The sequence below is a fragment of the Vigna unguiculata genome, chromosome 10 (assembly GCF_037176805.1).
Source record: "Vigna unguiculata cultivar grain cowpea cultivar isolate G323 ecotype 2 chromosome 10, ASM3717680v1, whole genome shotgun sequence".
Lineage (NCBI taxonomy): Eukaryota > Viridiplantae > Streptophyta > Magnoliopsida > Fabales > Fabaceae > Vigna > Vigna unguiculata.
Genome location: NC_140801.1, coordinates 38,899,591 through 38,916,964, shown reverse-complemented (window position 1 = coordinate 38,916,964; position 17,374 = coordinate 38,899,591). Strand labels below are relative to the sequence as shown.

Here is a 17,374-nt window from a genome sequence, read left to right as displayed (position 1 = left end):
TAGCTCGCTCTGCCGGCGATGCGGCTGGTTTCTTCGTGCTAAGACTTTTCTTCTCTGGACAATTGTTGGCGAAGTGTCCAGGTTTGTCGCATATAAAACACTTGCGACGGTCGCCTGACCCTCATACTCCACCTGCAAGATGTGGACAATTCCTCTTCAGATGGGGTCCGCCACACTAGTAGCAAGTGGGATTCATGAGATGTCTATGGCCGACTGTACGGCTTTTTCATCTGCCTGGCCTCCGCGACATTCTTCTGATGTCGGCTCACAATAGGACTAGGGCCCTTCTCAAGATTCTCAGCACTCTTAGCCTGCTCCACCAAGATGGGAAATCTCATCTCTCTCAGAGGGGTTACCACCCTCTTTAGCTCAAGTCTAAGACCTCGCTCAAACTTTAAACACTTCCACTCTTTCGTGATGTTCTGTGAGGAATACCTCGCCAAGTGCTCGAATCTATTCACATACTCCTGCACTGTCATGTCTCCCTGCTGCAATGCTAGGAATTCAGCCTCTCTGTCCTGTCTCGCCATATCTGGAAAGTACTTCTCCAGGAAACGAGCTCTAAAGTTGGCCTAAGACACTGGTTGTTCACTATTCTCCATCTGTTGTTGCATGCCTGCCCACCAGTATTCAGCATCCCCATTCAGCAGGTACGCAGCGAACAACAGTTTCTGTTCATCTTCGACGTTCATCACTTTGAAGATTTTCTCACACTTGCGGAGCCATGCATCCGCTTCAACGGGGTAGGCCTTGCTAGTGAACTCAGCTGGCTTGTGGCGCAAGAAGTCCTCCACAGTCGGCACCCTGACTGGTGCAATCGCCGTCCTAGGCTGCGCTGCTACGGGTGGCTGCATCGCATCCACCATCCGGTGAATCGCCTCAGCGATGTCATCAGCACCACTACTCCTCCTCCTCCGGTTAGCAGCCATAGCCTGGATACGCCACATTACAACTGTTAAAAATCAGTCGCTTAGTCAAACAAAACCACACACTTTTTCACATTTAACACACAACATACCACAGACAAGCATATTGATAAGCTCACTCCCCACTAACCGCAAAATATTTTCAAAATATTTTCAAAACTTTTGCTCTAATACCAATTGTAACATCCCTAAGGGATATTACTGATATTTACTAAATAAAATTCGAAATACAATAAGTGTCGCATTTAATATGAACTATTTCCCAAAACACGGGAATTTTAAAACTTTAATATATATATAAAGTCATAAAAACCAGAAGTCCATAATTCATAAAACTGAAATAAAAGTCAATGGCTCCTGCCAGGTTTACATAATATTCTCAAAGATAAATTAATAAACATATAACATATGTATCTACAAAGTATCCCATGCTAGCCCTCGCTCTAAGTCTAAGCATCTCCTGGCCCACCAGTCACATCATCTGCTCCCGAATAACAAGTTATCTGATCATCGCCACACACACACAGAAAGGGTGAGCTATGCACAACATATATAAACAAAACATGGATATAAATATGTTTCCCAACCCAAAATAACATAACTAAATTCATAATTTCCAAATCACCCAACCATGACCTCATTGTCCTTCATGAGTCATATGCATGAATTAGGTCTTGGAACTTCCCTGTGCTCCCACGAAACTAACTCATTCGTGGTCCAACCCTATGAGCCTATCCCGCTCATAGTCCTGCCCTACAGACTCCTCGTCTGTAGTAAAACATCCAAGTCTCAAACTTGGACCCTGGCACGCACGTAATCACCATACTATGGACTCCTCGCCCAATAGTAGCCGACGAGAACATAACAGTTCCTTGCCCATCGTGCGCCCGACACATGCAATCACCATACTAAGGACTCCTCGCCCATTAGTAGCCGACGGGAACTCAACCAGTTCCATGCCCATCATGTGTCCAACCACCAAGCACATCCCAAATCCCTATTGGACTTAGTCCTTCAAGCCCAACATCACACCACATGCATATACAATCTATCCTTATGATAAACAGCCAAAACACACACTCACAAGCACATGGAACATAGTAACTCGCATAAACTCGCTTAAGCTAGGGACCTCTCGCCCAAGCTAAGCCTTCAGCCTCGCTTAGGCTAACTCACCTCGCCTGGGCGAGCTTAAAACAACAACAACATGAAGTTATCTCGCTTAGGCGAGATCATCTCTCGCCCAAACACCCATTCCAATCTCGCCTGGGCTAAAATACACGTAAAACACCACACATGACCAAGACATCTCGCTGAGGCGAGGTCATCTCGCCTGAGCGAGACTCGAGTTCGCTCAAAACCCATAAACTCCTCGCCTGGACGAGAAGTCGCACTCAACATGCGCAACTTCAACACCATCTCGCTTAAGCGAACATCTCTCGCTTGAGCGAGAGTACGTGTCGCTCAAACCCAATCCTCGTCTGGACGAGAATTGCAGGTCCCTACGCTGATTATGCACGCAACAACAGCAGCTAAACACCAATTTGCACTCCAATTCATACCAGTTTAGTTTACACATATTTCAATAACACATATGCACAATTTAGACCACATTTGGTTCCCAAAACGCTTAGCACACACAGTTACACCATATCCAATGCATAATTCCATGATATTCATACATTTGGGTCAAAACTCCAATATACCAGCACCAAACCCACAAACCCCAAAATTCATCTCATTTTCAACACGAAATTCATCACACAAAAATTAGTACACTCAACAAGTATGACCTATAACACGCAATTTCGGGTTCAGCTCCCCTAACCTGGAATTCATGATCACAATTGAAAAGGTAGAAGCCTTGATTCGAAATCCCCCTCTTGGTCCAGCCCTTGCACCCTCAGAACTCCACTCAATCTCTCAAATTCGTGCTTCTCTCTATAGTAGTCCGCCACAATGCCCAAAACCCTTCCCTTTACCTAAATTTTGGCTTTTATATTTTAATAAAAATAAAGGTTACGTTCTGTCTACCAAGGTTTGAACCCGTGACCTTCCACTCACAAGGCCAAAACACTACCATTATGCTAATTCCCATTCAATGATATACACAATCAACATAAGTTTACATTTCAAATTCCACACTCTTACATATTATTAAAAATAAATCATAAAACAATCAACACATAATTGGCATACATAGGACTCGAACCCAAGTCCTCTCATACAATCAAAGTACTCTCAACCACTTGAAATAGTACTTTTCCACGCCACATTAAATTACAATTAATGTCATAAAGGCGCCTTCTACCTGCATTTATTAATTAATTAATTTTCCCGGGTCTTACACATACCCGTCCTTCCACTTCTGTTAGCCTTGTCATCACTAACTCTTCTAGAAAATGTGTTGGCACAAGCAAGCTTGAAGCAAAGAATTCATAATGACATGTGCATGAAGATCATAGGTGTTTGATGAAGATTGATGAACATCCACTTGAAGATTAAGTTTTAGTGTGTTAAATATGAAAATAACATGTTAAATGTAATGTGTTAGTGTTATATCTTGTTAATAGGCTATATGACATAGGTTAGATATCTTGTGTGCCTTAGTGTGTCTCTTTTAATCTGTTAAAATAAGTTAAAAGGTTTATTGTATATAGTTTCTGGTATGAATGCATTCAGTTAATTGAATTATTTTTCAATCGAATGATTTCACTTAAGTCAAGTCAAATTAGCTGGTTGTACGGAAAATTCAATCGATTGTTTTCACTTAAGCCATACTATATAAGTTGTGTTTTCACGAGTAGAGGTGCAAATATGAGTTTTTGTGCATGAAACTTTGTCATTCTTCTTTGAAAAGCTCTCTCTCTCTCTACAATACAGAGCTGCAACTCGTATTTTGAAGATCTTGGTTGATTGTGGTTGATCTTGGAGGCATTTTGGCTTGTGAGTAGCTTGAAGAACACATGTATGGTTGGCTAGGGACAGCCACCATTAGGTTTGGATGTTCTTGTGTCACTGGTTGGTTTGTCTGATGCAATTTTACGTCTGTAACTGTAATTCTTGCAGGGTGTGTGTCTAGATTTTTGTGTGAGTCAAAAATCTTGTGAGTTTCTTTGTTGAAAAGTGTAATCTTGGTGTGTGATTTGTAAGACTTTTGAATATAGTGGAAACAAGGCTCAAGTTGTCTTGGTAAACTGGATGTAGCTTTGTGATTGAGTGAACCAGTATAAAAACAACTATGCATTTCTCTTTCCCTCATCTCACTCACTTTGAAACTCTTTAAAAACTCAAGAAAACCAAGCAATTCGATCTTTGGTGTGATTTAATACGTTCTTGTGTAATATGAGGTTGTATACTTGTTAAAAACATTGATTGGAACAAGTCTTGTATGTAAAAGATTGTTCATTGAGTTGAATTTGCGAATTCTGCATTCTGCATAAATATCCAGTATTTTAGCCGATTGATTTGTTTTTTTAATCGACTGTTTTATAGCTTCAAGAACAAATTAGTTTGCTATTTTATATTTTAATCGACTGAAAATGTACTGGTCTGCAACATTTACATCCAAACTTTCCAATCTATTAGATTCAATTGAAAGAGGTTTAAGCTTTCGAAAAAGTTTTATAAAGCCAATTCAACCCCCTCCCCCTTCTTGGCTAAAATCACCATTTCAAAACTAACAATTGGTATCTAGAGCAAGGTTCTTGAAAGGTATTCAAGTTTGATAAAAAATATTTTAAAATGGCTGAAAGTAAACTCCTTTTTGCTAAAGGTGCCTCTATTCATAGACCATCTATGTTTTGTGGCCTAAACTATCAGTTTTGGAAAATAAGGATGCAAATTTTCATTGAATCTATAGACAAAGGAATTTGGGATGAAATAGTTAATGGACCATATACTCCTAAATGTATTGTTGAAAATAAGAAGGTGGACAAGCCTTGGAGTGAATGGACTGATGAAGAAAGGAGAAGAGGTCAATATGATTGCAATGCCAAGAATATCATCACTTCATCTTTCAGTATGATGAATTTTTTAAGGTCTCCCAAAGTAAGAATGCAAAGGAAATGTGGGATGTCCTAGAGGTCACACATGAGTGGACAAATGAAGTGAAGAGAGCAAGGAAGCATGCCTTGATTCAAGAGTATGAGCTTTTCAAGATGCTGAATCAAGTGATAATGAAAACTTGCATCTACTAGTCAAAAGGTTCAGGAAGTATCTTAAGAGGAAAGGCAACAAAGGTAATCAAAGGAGGTACATTTCTAAACAAAATGATTAAGTAATTCTTTTAAATTCTCATGTTATAATTGTGGAAAGCAAGGACATATCAAGATTGAATGTCCTAATTAACAAAGAGAAGGAGAAGGTTGGTGACAGGAAAAAGGAGAAAAAGGCCAAGCAAAGACGTGCCTACATAGCTTGGGAGGACAATGATGATTCAACAAGCACTTCATCTCAAGAAGAAAGTGAGGAAGCAATACATTTAGGAGTAAGTTCCTTGTCATCCTCATCAAGTCAAGTAAGTTCCTTGTCATCTAAGGATAAAAATTACTATTACCAATTGTTGCATAACTTTGAAGAGTTTCATAGTGAGGCAAACAAAATTGTTGTCATGAACAATCGGCTAAAAGGGTTAAATAGCTGGCTGGAAAACAGAGTTAGCCAACTAGAATCAGAAATAGTCGACTTAAAAACTGATTTCGAACATTTGGATATGATTCACAGTAATTCAGTCGATTGTTTTGAAAAATAGCTGGCTATAAAACCTTGTGAAAACTGCTCTACTTTGAAAATCAAGTGAAATATCTTTTGAAAACTTGTGCAAAGTTCACAAGAGGAAAAACAAACTTGGAAGCTATTCTTGGCTCTCAAAATTATGTTTTTGGGAAGGCTGGACTTGGTTATACACCTATCCATGAAAAGAAAGACAAGAAGTTCTCTAGTTTCTTTTCCAAGAGTGAGCCAAATGCTATGCCATTCATTTCTTGCAACTATTGTATGAACAAAGGTCATGTTCTTAAGAATTGCTATGCTAGAAAATATGATGTACCTAAGGGATTTATGAAATAGATCCCAAAAGGATCTAGAATGGCATAACCATGTTGGACCCAACCTATCAAAGGGTACTTTGCAATATTAATTTGTGTTGTAGGTCATAAAACATGAAAAGAAAGGCCTATGGTACCTAGATAGTGGCTGCTCGAGGCATATGATAGATGACAGTTCAAGATTGCAAAGTTGGAGTTAAAGGATGAAGGATTTGTGACTTAGAGTTTATAACAAGAGGTTAATGATTGTTGAAGAGTTAGTGTATATTGTATTTCATGAAACTAACCTTGTGCAGTAGGATCAAAGGCCTAAGATTGCAGATGAAGAAGATATATAGCAGGAAAAACAAATTGCTACCAAATTAGAATCTGTTGCAGGAAATTAGCCAACTAAACAGGAAATTCAGTCAGCTGAAAAAGTTGTAGACAACAACTTACCCAAGGAGTGGATTGAACACAGGGAATTATCAAAGGACAACATAATTGGTGACGTAAAACAGGAAGTATCCACTAGATGTAAGCTTGTATTCTTTGAACATGTTGTATTTGTTTCTCAAATTGAACCTAAGAATGTGAATGATGCATTATGTGATAGTAATTGGGTTGTTGCTATGCAAGATGAACTTAACTAATTCACTAGGAATGATGTGTGGTCTCTTGTTCCTGAAACTGATACAATGAATGTGATTGGTAGAAAATGAGTGTTTAGGAATAAAATGGATGAAAATGGCAACATTGTTAGGAATAAGGCTAGGCTAGTCACTAAAGGTTATAATCAAGAGGAAGGTATTAATTTTGATGAAACATATGCACTTGTAGTTAGGCTAGAAGATGTGAGGTTATTGTTAGCATATGCTTGTATGTGCAATTTCAAACTTTCTCAAATGGATATGAAAAGTGCATTCTTGAATGGTTTCTTAAATGAAGAAGTGTTATGTATCACAACCCCTGGCTTTGAAGATCACCTCTATATTAATCATGTTTTCAAATTGAAAAAGGCTTTATATGGTTTAAATCAAGCACCACAACAGTGGTATGAGAGGTTAAGCAACTTTGTTTTATCAAAAGGATATGCTAGAGGTGCGGTTGATAAAACACTTTTCATTAGAAAGCATGCAAGTGATGTAATACTTGTTCAAGTATATGTAGATGATATAATCTTTGGATCAAATAATAACTCCATGTGTAAAGAGTTTATTCTATGCAGGGAGAATTTGAGATGTCTATAATGGGTGAGTTAACCTACTTCCTAGGGCTCCAAGTGAAGCAACTTAAGCATGGGACATTTTTAAGCCAGTCAAAATACTGTTTTGACCTACTGATAGGAAAAGTACAAGTGGTACATGCCATCTACTTGGATCAAGCCTAATCTCGTGGAATAGCAAGAAGCAAGCTTGTGTATCACTCTCTACAACTGAGGCTGAGTACATAACAACTGGACATGCATGTGCTCAAAGCATATGGTTGAAGCATCAACTTATGGATTATGGTGTAAAGCTAGAAAAGATACCTCTTTATTGTGATAATACAAGTGCAATCAACCTAACTAAGAATCCAATTCAACATTCTAAAACTAAACACATTGAAATCAGGCATCATTGCATAAAAGATCATATTCAAAAAGGTGATATTGAAATCATGTTTGTGAAAACTGAAAATCAATTGACAGCTTTATTCACTAAACCACTTGCATGTGATAGATTTAATAAGCTTAGAATTGAATTAGGTATTTTTGACATGAAGCATATATGTTGATATTTGTTTGGCTTGTTAATCTTATTAGATCATGTGTGTGCTGCATTTAAAATGGTAAAAATTTGCATAATTTGAAAACTGCCAGAATTTCAGTCAGCTAAATTGGTAGATTCAACACATAGATTTCACTTAAACTATCAAAATCTGCATAATTTGTGTTTTGGAACTGGTTCAATATGTTAGATCTCACAAAACAACACATATATTTGATTTAAATTGGTCTAGTGTGAGTTTTGTGTAATATGATATTTTTAGTTAGCTAAAACTGCAAATTTAACTTAAAACTGCCACTGCACCAAAAATTAGTTTTTTGGTACAATTTTAGTTGATTGACTCTATTTTTATTTGTTAAAATCACTTATGCTGATGTGGATTTGCTTGAATTGATTTTAATTGATTGACCCAATCAAAGTATCCATCACATGACTGCTTTTGGACTATAGTAGCAGCATGTAACAAGTATTACATCAGCTAAAATCAACTTTTCATATTGCATTGACCATAAAGTGCTTTAATTACATGATTTCCAATGTGCATGCATTAGATGTGAACTATTTATGCGTGAATTGTTCATAAAACGCATGGGAAACACATTATTGCATCTCTGATTCAGATTCCCTCACATTTAATTGGCTATGATTTCCTGTACTGCATTGAAACTATAATATCTGCAAAATTTAATTGACTGATTTTGAAAATCAACATGCTAATTCTATAAATACTTGCATAAGCATCATGCATTGGCATTCTCATTTGCTAGTAAGAGCTAAACCTACAATTCACCATGCTTATAAGATCATGATTAGCTCTCTCAAATGATGAAAGCTCCACCCCACCTACTCCATCCCCTCCAAATGCCATGAATCAAGGAAGGCGTGAGGTATGGTTTGAAGGCCTTGAAGACAAAATTCAAACCTTCTTAACCTGATCTTCTCTTTGTCTGACTTGATCTTCTCTTTGATCGACTTTATCTTAACCTTGACTGACTTACCCTTTGTTGGGTTCTTTATGGTCTTTGTGGCTGACTTGCCATTAATCGAGATCCTCTGAATAGGTCGGGCTCTCTTTAAGAGATCGAAAAATTTCCATGCCTTCTTCACACAAAACTTATCATCCATTCCAAGTCGCCACTTCTCATCTTGTACCTCTACTACAACTCTCAGATCCTTCTCGACATGCAATTGCTTTTCTTGTTCAAGATGCGAGTTATCTACAATCCATGCTGAGTTATCCGAGCTTGCTAGACTCTCTACCGAGCTACCTATGCTCCTTGCTAAGCTTTTCAGGGTGATCACTTGCTCCGAATGATCTAGGCACTCCACTTGCTCCACCAAGCTATTCGAACTTCTCACCAAGCTAACTAAGTTGGCCTTATGATCCACCGAGCTCTCCAAGTCCCTTTTTGGGTTGTCTAAGATCTCCACATTCTCTGCCAAGCTTTTCGAGCTATCCGCACGTCTTGTCGACCTTTCCATGCTACTAGACTGATTTATGACACTCAACCTTCTTGCTGACTTCTCCACTTGTTTATGTCTATCCCTCAAGCTACATCCCATCATCAACAACATTGCTTCTTCTTCAACTTCTTCGTCAAGATTGGTTGTCTCTTTTCTTTCATTTTCAGATCGCATTGCTTTAATTTGCTTACCGAACTCATTCTCCACCACACCGTTCTGAACAGATCCCGCACCGCCAGAACTTATTGTATTTCAAACACATTTTCTGTAGGATACTCAACTCCAATTTGTACATCCTATTTTTCTCCTTTTCTACCCAAGCTGCTTGAAATTGGACTTGTCTGACCCAGTCGTTCCCTCTGTATGAAACCTCCAGAATATCCCATGCTTCCTTTGAAGATGCAACGTTTGCAATCTTCTTGAAACCTGACTCGTCCACAACATTGTACAAAAAATACAAAGTCGACTTGTCTTTCACTCGCGTCTTCTTCAACACGGTAATCTGGGCCACCGTCTGATTTGCATCATCCGTGAGTTCCTTGTATCCGCTCTCCACTATATCCCAAATGTCTTGGGATCCCAGAAGGATTTTCATCTGTAGACACCAATTGTAAGACCCGTGGAATTTAATTAATTAATTACATAATTAATTAATAAATGCGGGTAGTGAGAGCCTTTGTGGCATTAAATTCTAACTTGTATGACGTGGAAAAGTACTAGCTCAAGTGGTTCAGACTACTTAATTATGTGAGAGGACTTGGGTTTAAGTCCTATGTATGAAAATTGTGTGTTATTTATTTGTTATTATTTTTAAATATATGTTGATCATGTTGAGGGATAATATAATCATTGAATTATATTAGTCAGCATGAGATGTGAATTGGTTGAATGGTTGAGCATTGATTTGGCATTGGCATGGTTGTGGGTTCAAATCTTGGAGAACCCAAATTAAACTTTATTTTTGCTAAACTTAGTTTTAGCTTGAATATGAAAGGGTAGAGAAAACCCTAGCTAAGTGGGCAGCCAAGGGAGGCTGGAAAAGCAACCATAAGTGACCTTGAATGGCACTTAGCAGCCATATAAAACCAATTTTCATTTTTTATCATTATTGCCAATTAAGACAACAATTACTGACCAAATTAAGTGAGAGGGAGAGTGTTTGGTGGGCTGCCATTGTGCTTGCAGAAGAGAGGACGAAATTAGAGAGTGGTAGTGAGGATTGAAGGAAGGAAGAAGTTGTTTTGGGGATAAGTCCAAGGAGGATCATTAATGATCAAGAGGGAAGTCACAACAACTTCAATTTAAGCTAAGGAAATGAGGTTAGGGGAGCTTTACCACATTAGTGTTATAAATTTGATTAATTGTATAATGTATGACTTGAATATGCACGATTTCTCCTTGCTGCATGTCGAATTTCGTGTTTCTGGAAATAGCCCGCCAGGCGACGCTTGCCAGTTTAGTGTTTTATGGGTTCCTTTGAGGAACCGCCTGGCAGTGAAGTCCTGTATCGCTAGGCGACACACGCCTGCAAACCAAATTTCTAGGTTTTTGATGAATTGTCTGTCGGTGATGAATACCTGACAGGCGACTCGAACCAATCTTGGTTCGATTTTAATATTCTGTTTGTTTTGGATGATTTTTGTCAGAGGGAAAGCCAAATTTAACTAAGAAAGGATGATTTGATGTCACATGGCATTTAATTTCACGTAATTGAGGGCGTACTTGAATGGAACAGTGGTAAGACGCTTCTTAGGGTTCGAAATTGGGGTCTTGTTGTCCTAAGGCAAAATTGGTGATTTAATTGTACTAGTAAGAGCGAATGAATGAGTTTGGAATAGGAAACCTTATAATCATAAGTTAATTCGCGCGAAAAATGGGAGAAAGCCACAAATAAGGAATGTTGAGAAGTTGGAATTTCGCAGGTGCAGGGCAAAGTTCTGAAATTTACCAGAACTGATGCACCACCTGGCGCACGAGGCTTGCCGCCAGAAGCCATCACAGAGAAGAAGATTCTGTGTGGCTGTGGGGTGCAGTTTGGGGTCTCGAAGGGGTCAGTGAGGTTAATTGAGATGTATGTGAAGGTTGAAAGGAGTTAGGTAGTTATGGCGTTAAGTGGAGAAGTGGTGTATCACATGAGGGCAAGTGTGTGAATTCATGAATGTTGAATAAAAGTGGATGTTTTGGCATTGGATTTCAGATTGATCAAATCACTGGAAGATTTGACAGGCAAGCAGTTTGTGATTAAGAAGGTGATATAAACTGAAGTGTCTAAACTAGAAGTATGGACTAAATACAAGTAAATTATAATGGTTATAACTGCTGAGGATGGTTAGAGTACAGGTACCATGTGGGACAATTGATATGGTATAAGTCTATAAGAGCAACAATAGCAGAATATGAGCTTGACAACATTGAACTTAAGTAAGGCTAAGAATTGTAAGTCTTGAATTTATGATCCTAAAGTGGCATAGGTACTATGGTGATGAGATAGACTTTAGAATTGATGTAGTGCACTTAAACAAGTCCACTGTGGGCTTAATCGCCAGTTTAAAAGTGCAATCTGACTCAGGTGAATAGAAAACCAGTATTGTGCAATTATTGGTATATCACCTGGCGGTGAGCTATGTTCCGCCAGGCGATAGCGTCAGGAGCAGGGGAGACTGGAGCTCGTGGCTCGTGGCGCATGGCGACAGAGTTAGTTCTCCCAGGCGATAGAAGCAAGGACAATGTGTGCAGAGGTGCTTGGCTCTTGGCGGTACGTGTCCACCGCTAGACAGCCTGGAAGCTAGTTGTGCCTGGCGCCTCGTGGGTTGCACCAGGTGATGATGTTGCAGCAGATGTGTAATGTGCTTGCCCTTGTGTGCATCGGCTTGCTGGCGTTTCTTGAGTTGTGGCTCGAAAAATATCCCTTGAGTTGAGCTCAGGATAGGGGTTAAGCACGTAGAATTCCTTGAGTTAAGCTCGGAATGACATCCCTCGAGTTGAGCTCGGGATGGTGGATGAACACGAGGAACCCTTGAGTTGAGCTCGGGTTGGGAGTGTTGCTGGTGTGAGTGTGCTGGTTGTGGCCAGTACGGATAGGTCCAGATATACTGCCCTCCTTAGTAACTAGCTGACGTTATGAACTATGTTCGTATTTGGGAACTCTATCTGGCATTACAGTGTGTGATCCGTAGCATGGTTTCTCGCATGTGCTCTATCTGTTGTGGCTGATAGGTATGGCAACAAGACACCTTGAGGTACTCACTAGAAGATGTAGAACACGAATAACATGGTTGTGGCCATGTGATATGGAATCAAAGGAGGGAATTCCTATTGTGTGATTGTATGATATATATATATATATATATATATATGTATGTATATATATATATATGTATATATATATATGTATAGATATGTATATATATATATATATATATATATATATATATATGTATAGATATATATATATATATATATATATATATATATATGTATATATATATAAGTGTTTTATATATGCATATATAGTTTTATATGTTTATTCTGTTAAGCTCACCCTATCTGCTTGTGTTTGGATGATCATGTGCGCGGTACACATGAGCATATGATGTTATTGCAGGTGGATCTGGCGAGGCTTAGCGTCAGAGCGGGGATAGCTTGGGAGTTTTTATATTTTATGATTTTGAAATAAATTGTAATTGTTTTATTACTGAACTTTTGGATATTATAATATTGATTATAATTATGGTTGTTGGATTATACTTGATTAGAAACCATTGGTCAGAACCTCAGCTCTGATACCATTGTTGGGAAAAACTCACACACACTACAAGAATATGCAATGTAACTCACTGTGTTATTATTTCTTTGATAGAGAATGAGCTATTATATAGCCAATTAGAAACCAAATATTAACAAACCAAACTAAATCTTAATCTAATTTAATCTTATCTAATGTCCCATATTATCAAATTAAATCTTATATACTCCAACTAACAAAAATAACAACTAACTTAAATCTAATTCACCAAATATAAAATACCCTATCACTTTACTAAATAAAAACAATTCCATAATCTAAAACATAATCTAAATATTATCTAACAAAATTAAACATTTCATAACTTGAATAGCATTGAATAATTTCATGTTTGTTTCCATTGTTGCTTTTTGTTTTTTTATTTATGATCAATCCCTTTCCCTTTTACAAGCATGAGAACATTCTTCTCTGTAAATGATATCTATATATTTTAGCAGGGCAGACTGACGGAGATGAGTTAAGTTGTTTATGTATGACTTTTAAAGTTACTCTTTTATTTAATAAAGGGAATAGCTTTCTCTGCTAGTCTTAATATTTGTTATAAGTCCTTTTTTTTTTATTTGGTATTGTTCTATTAGCTAGTATTAAAGCTAGTTTTCTTAAAATAATCTAACTAGTGAGAAATCGTGTCAGCCAATATATACTCTCTGATTACTTTGCTAGAAAATGGAATGAAAAGAAAAAAAAATACAATAAAAAATAGGATAAAAAAATTTATACATAGAGATAATATGAGATTTAAGAAATCTAATTGGACAAAATCTCAACAAAAAAGACATTAGAATAGAAGAAAATGACAAAAAAAAAAAAAAACTCAGATAGAGATAAAATAAGAGAATGAAATCAAAATTGATCTTAAGAGAACAAAAGTAATAAATCATTATTTTTCTCCTAACCAAACTTATAATTTATTAAAGAAAGTTTTAACTCATTAAATATTATTTTTAATATCAATGAAAATTAATAGATAATAATAATTTAATGAAATTTTATTCTCAAACATAATAATTAGAAATAAAAGAATTTTGAGGTCTTTATTTTCAAACATAATTTTATAATTATTTTAATACATATATTAATACTAAAAAAGATTGAAATGTTTTCTTAAGGTGATTTTATAATTAATTTAATTAAAAATATTAGTACTTAAAAAACTAGATTTTTTTAAGTTCTAAAATGAATGTTTTACTAACCTGAATATGGATACCTAAATTAACTAGACATTACGGATTATTTTTCCTGAAAAGACTATGGTGTAACCGGTTCTCAATGTATCTTAAACACAAAGCATACCAAGCAAGAATTGTTTGTGGTTTTGGATTATGCTGAATTCTCAAATTTCTCTCAATCCAAATATATTTGCAAAGATCAAATTGTGCTTTGGAAGAAATAACCAAGGACAAATGACTTAATAGTACTTAACTTAAACATGCGAGTATTTAATTGGGCATAATATTTGATTTATTATGTGAGCGAATATGCTCTCTGCACACTGAAGAAGAACGTTTTAATTATTATATCAATCTCAACCATTGCAAAACTGACACATTTCCACAGATTCCGCGTTCAAAATGAATTGAAACATGAACTTTTTCTTTTAAAAAACTAACCCCACCATCACTGAGCTTTTCGGGCACGCATCTTCGATCACCATCGTCGGATATTTACTAATATATCATATATCTAACGGTTCATTTTGAAGGTATGTTCCTAGCAGAGGTGTGCAAGTTAAAGTGAAGAGTTCACTGAATCCAACGCAGTTTCCCCCAAACAGTTGCTTTCCGTACTCACAATCACTTGTTTGTTGTTGAGATCATTTCATGGCATTAGCTGTGGTCGGTGGTGCACTCCTTTCAGCCTTCATTGATGTTCTTTTTGACAGACTAGCTTCCCCCGAGTTTGTCAACTTCATCCGAGGAAAGAAGCCTGAAAGGTTACTTCAAAAGATGAAGAGTCAGCTGCTTGTGGTTAAAGTTGTGCTTGCTGATGCTGAGAAGAGACAGATCTCAAACTCCGATGTCAAAGACTGGCTCGATCTTCTCATAGATCTTGTCTACGAGGTTGATGACTTACTTGATGAAGTTTCTACCAAAGCTGCCACTCAAAAGGAGGTAAGCAATTCCTTTTCTCGCCTTTTCAAAAGGAAGAAGATTGTTAGTATTAGTAAGTTGGAAGACATAGTTGAAAGATTAGATGACATTTTAAAACAAAAGGAGAGTCTTGATTTGAAAGATATTCCAGTGGAGAGCTACCAGTCATGGAAAGCTCAGCCAACATCTCTGGAAGATGGATACGGTATGTACGGTAGAGATAAAGATAAAGAGGCCATAATGAACATGGTGTTACAGGATGTCACTGATGATAGTGAACAAGTGTCTGTGATCCCTATTGTAGGCATGGGTGGGGTTGGAAAAACCACTTTGGCAAGATCTGTGTTCAACGATGGCAAATTGAAGCAGCAGATATTTGATTTAAAGGCATGGGTTTGTGTTTCTGATGTATTTGATATTGTGAATGTCACAAGAACTATGATAGAGGAAATTACCCGTATGCCTTGTAAATTGAGTGATCTAAATGCCCTTCAACTTGAGTTGATAGACAAACTGAAAGGTAAAAGATATTTTATTGTCTTGGATGATGTTTGGATCTGATAGTAATTCAAGGTTGTGAAAGGGATAGTTGAAGGGATAGAGAAAATGTGTAGATAGTAGAGTGTGAAAGTAGTAGTTGGAGAAGTGTATTTGTAGTTGAGAGTAGTTGTATTGGATGTTGTGTTAGTTGTTCTTGATGTTACAAAATGGTAGGATACATGGGTATTTATAGACCCATAGATTATTCTAGAAACTCCTAGCTAGAACTAATGCAAATACTTCTAGATTTTTCTACATAGTTGAATGTTCTTGATTTTTCTTTCTATCCTAGGCTTTTCTCCAATACTCTAGAAGTTTCTTTACATTTCAATAACTCTATCTTATATTTTTTTTAGATTCTTCTAGAATTTGCATTATACTTTAATACTCCTCCTTGATGCAAATTCGGTAACTCCAAGCATAGCGCGTAGTAGTTCAAATCTTGGTCTTGGTAAGGCCTTTGTGAAGATATCTGCAATTTGATCTTCTGTCGGGCAGTACTCAAGTCGTATCTTCATATTTGTTTCCGCTTCTCTGATGAAGTGGTATTTAATTGCTATGTGTTTTGTTCAACTATTATGTATTGGGTTCTTCGTCATTGCGATAGCTGATTTATTATCATAGTTGATTGTAGTAGGTCCACTTTGTTTCTCTCCCATATCTTTGAATATCTTTCGAAGCCATATAGCTTGACTTGTTGCTTCAGCAGCAGCCACATATTCTGCTTCAGCTGTTGATTGTGCAACAGTTGCTTGCTTCTTTGATGCCCAAGAGAATATTCCCGATCCAAGCGAGAAAGCATAGCCTGAGGTGCTCTTCATGTCATCTATTGATCCTGCCCAATCACTATCGGTGTAGCCAATGATCCTTGAGTTAGTCATGGTTTTGTACCATATTCCAAACTCCTTTGTGCCTTGTAGATATCTTAAAATTCTTTTCCCTACTCCATAATGAATCTGACTTGGCTTTTGCATGAATCTTGATAGAAGACTTGTGGCATACATAATGTCTGGTCTTGTGGCTGTGAGATAAGAGACTTCCAATCAAACTTCTGTAGCGTGATGCATCTGTTTCTTGTGCTCCATCATCTTTTTGTAGTTTCTCATTTACCACCAATGGAGTAGCGACAGGTTTACAATCATACATCTTGAACTTCTTCAATAGGGCTTCAATATATTTCTTTTGAGAGATAAATATGCCGTCTTCTTGTTGTTTCACCTCTATACCGAGGAAATAGTTCATCAACCCAAGGTCGGTCATCTCAAATGTCTTCATCATGTCTTCTTTAAATTCTTTCATCATCTCCAAATTGTTTCTTTTACTCCTCCTGAATCCTTGATCGATGAAGTATTGATCAATCTTGTTATACCATGCTCGAGGAGCTTGCTTCAAGCCGTATAAGGCTTTTTTTAGTCTTAGTACTTTGCCTTCATTGCCTTTATTGATGAAGCCTTGAGGTTGTTCAACATAAATCTCTTCTTCGAGCACTCCATTTAGGAAGGCTGATTTGACATCTAGTTGATAGATGTTCCATCCTTTTTGTGCTGCTAGGGCTATTAGAGCTCTTATTGTATCTAGTCGTGCGACTGGAGCAAATGTCTCATTGTAGTCGATTCCTGGTTGTTGTGAGTATCCTTTTGCGACCAATCTGGCCTTATGCTTTTGTATAGTTCTATCAGGATTGAGCTTTGTTTTATATACCCATTTCACTCCAATGATGTCTTTTCCTTGAGGACAATTTACGAGCTCCCAA

The 17,374-nt window shown here is 37.3% G+C and overlaps 1 protein-coding gene across 1 annotated transcript; it reads left to right on the top strand.

The window, feature by feature from the left end:
- Positions 1-14,710: 14,710 nt before the first annotated feature.
- Positions 14,711-17,374, top strand: LOC146882555 (putative disease resistance RPP13-like protein 1). Its single transcript, XM_085668254.1, has one exon. It carries the CDS (start codon positions 14,812-14,814, stop codon positions 15,640-15,642), a length of 831 nt encoding a protein of 276 aa, XP_085524380.1. The 5' UTR covers positions 14,711-14,811; the 3' UTR covers positions 15,643-17,374.

What these genes read in the sequence shown, in the direction of transcription:
- LOC146882555 (XM_085668254.1), top strand. Translation starts at nt 14,812, where the DNA reads ATGGCATTAGCTGTGGTCGGTGGTGCACTCCTTTCAGCCTTCATTGAT.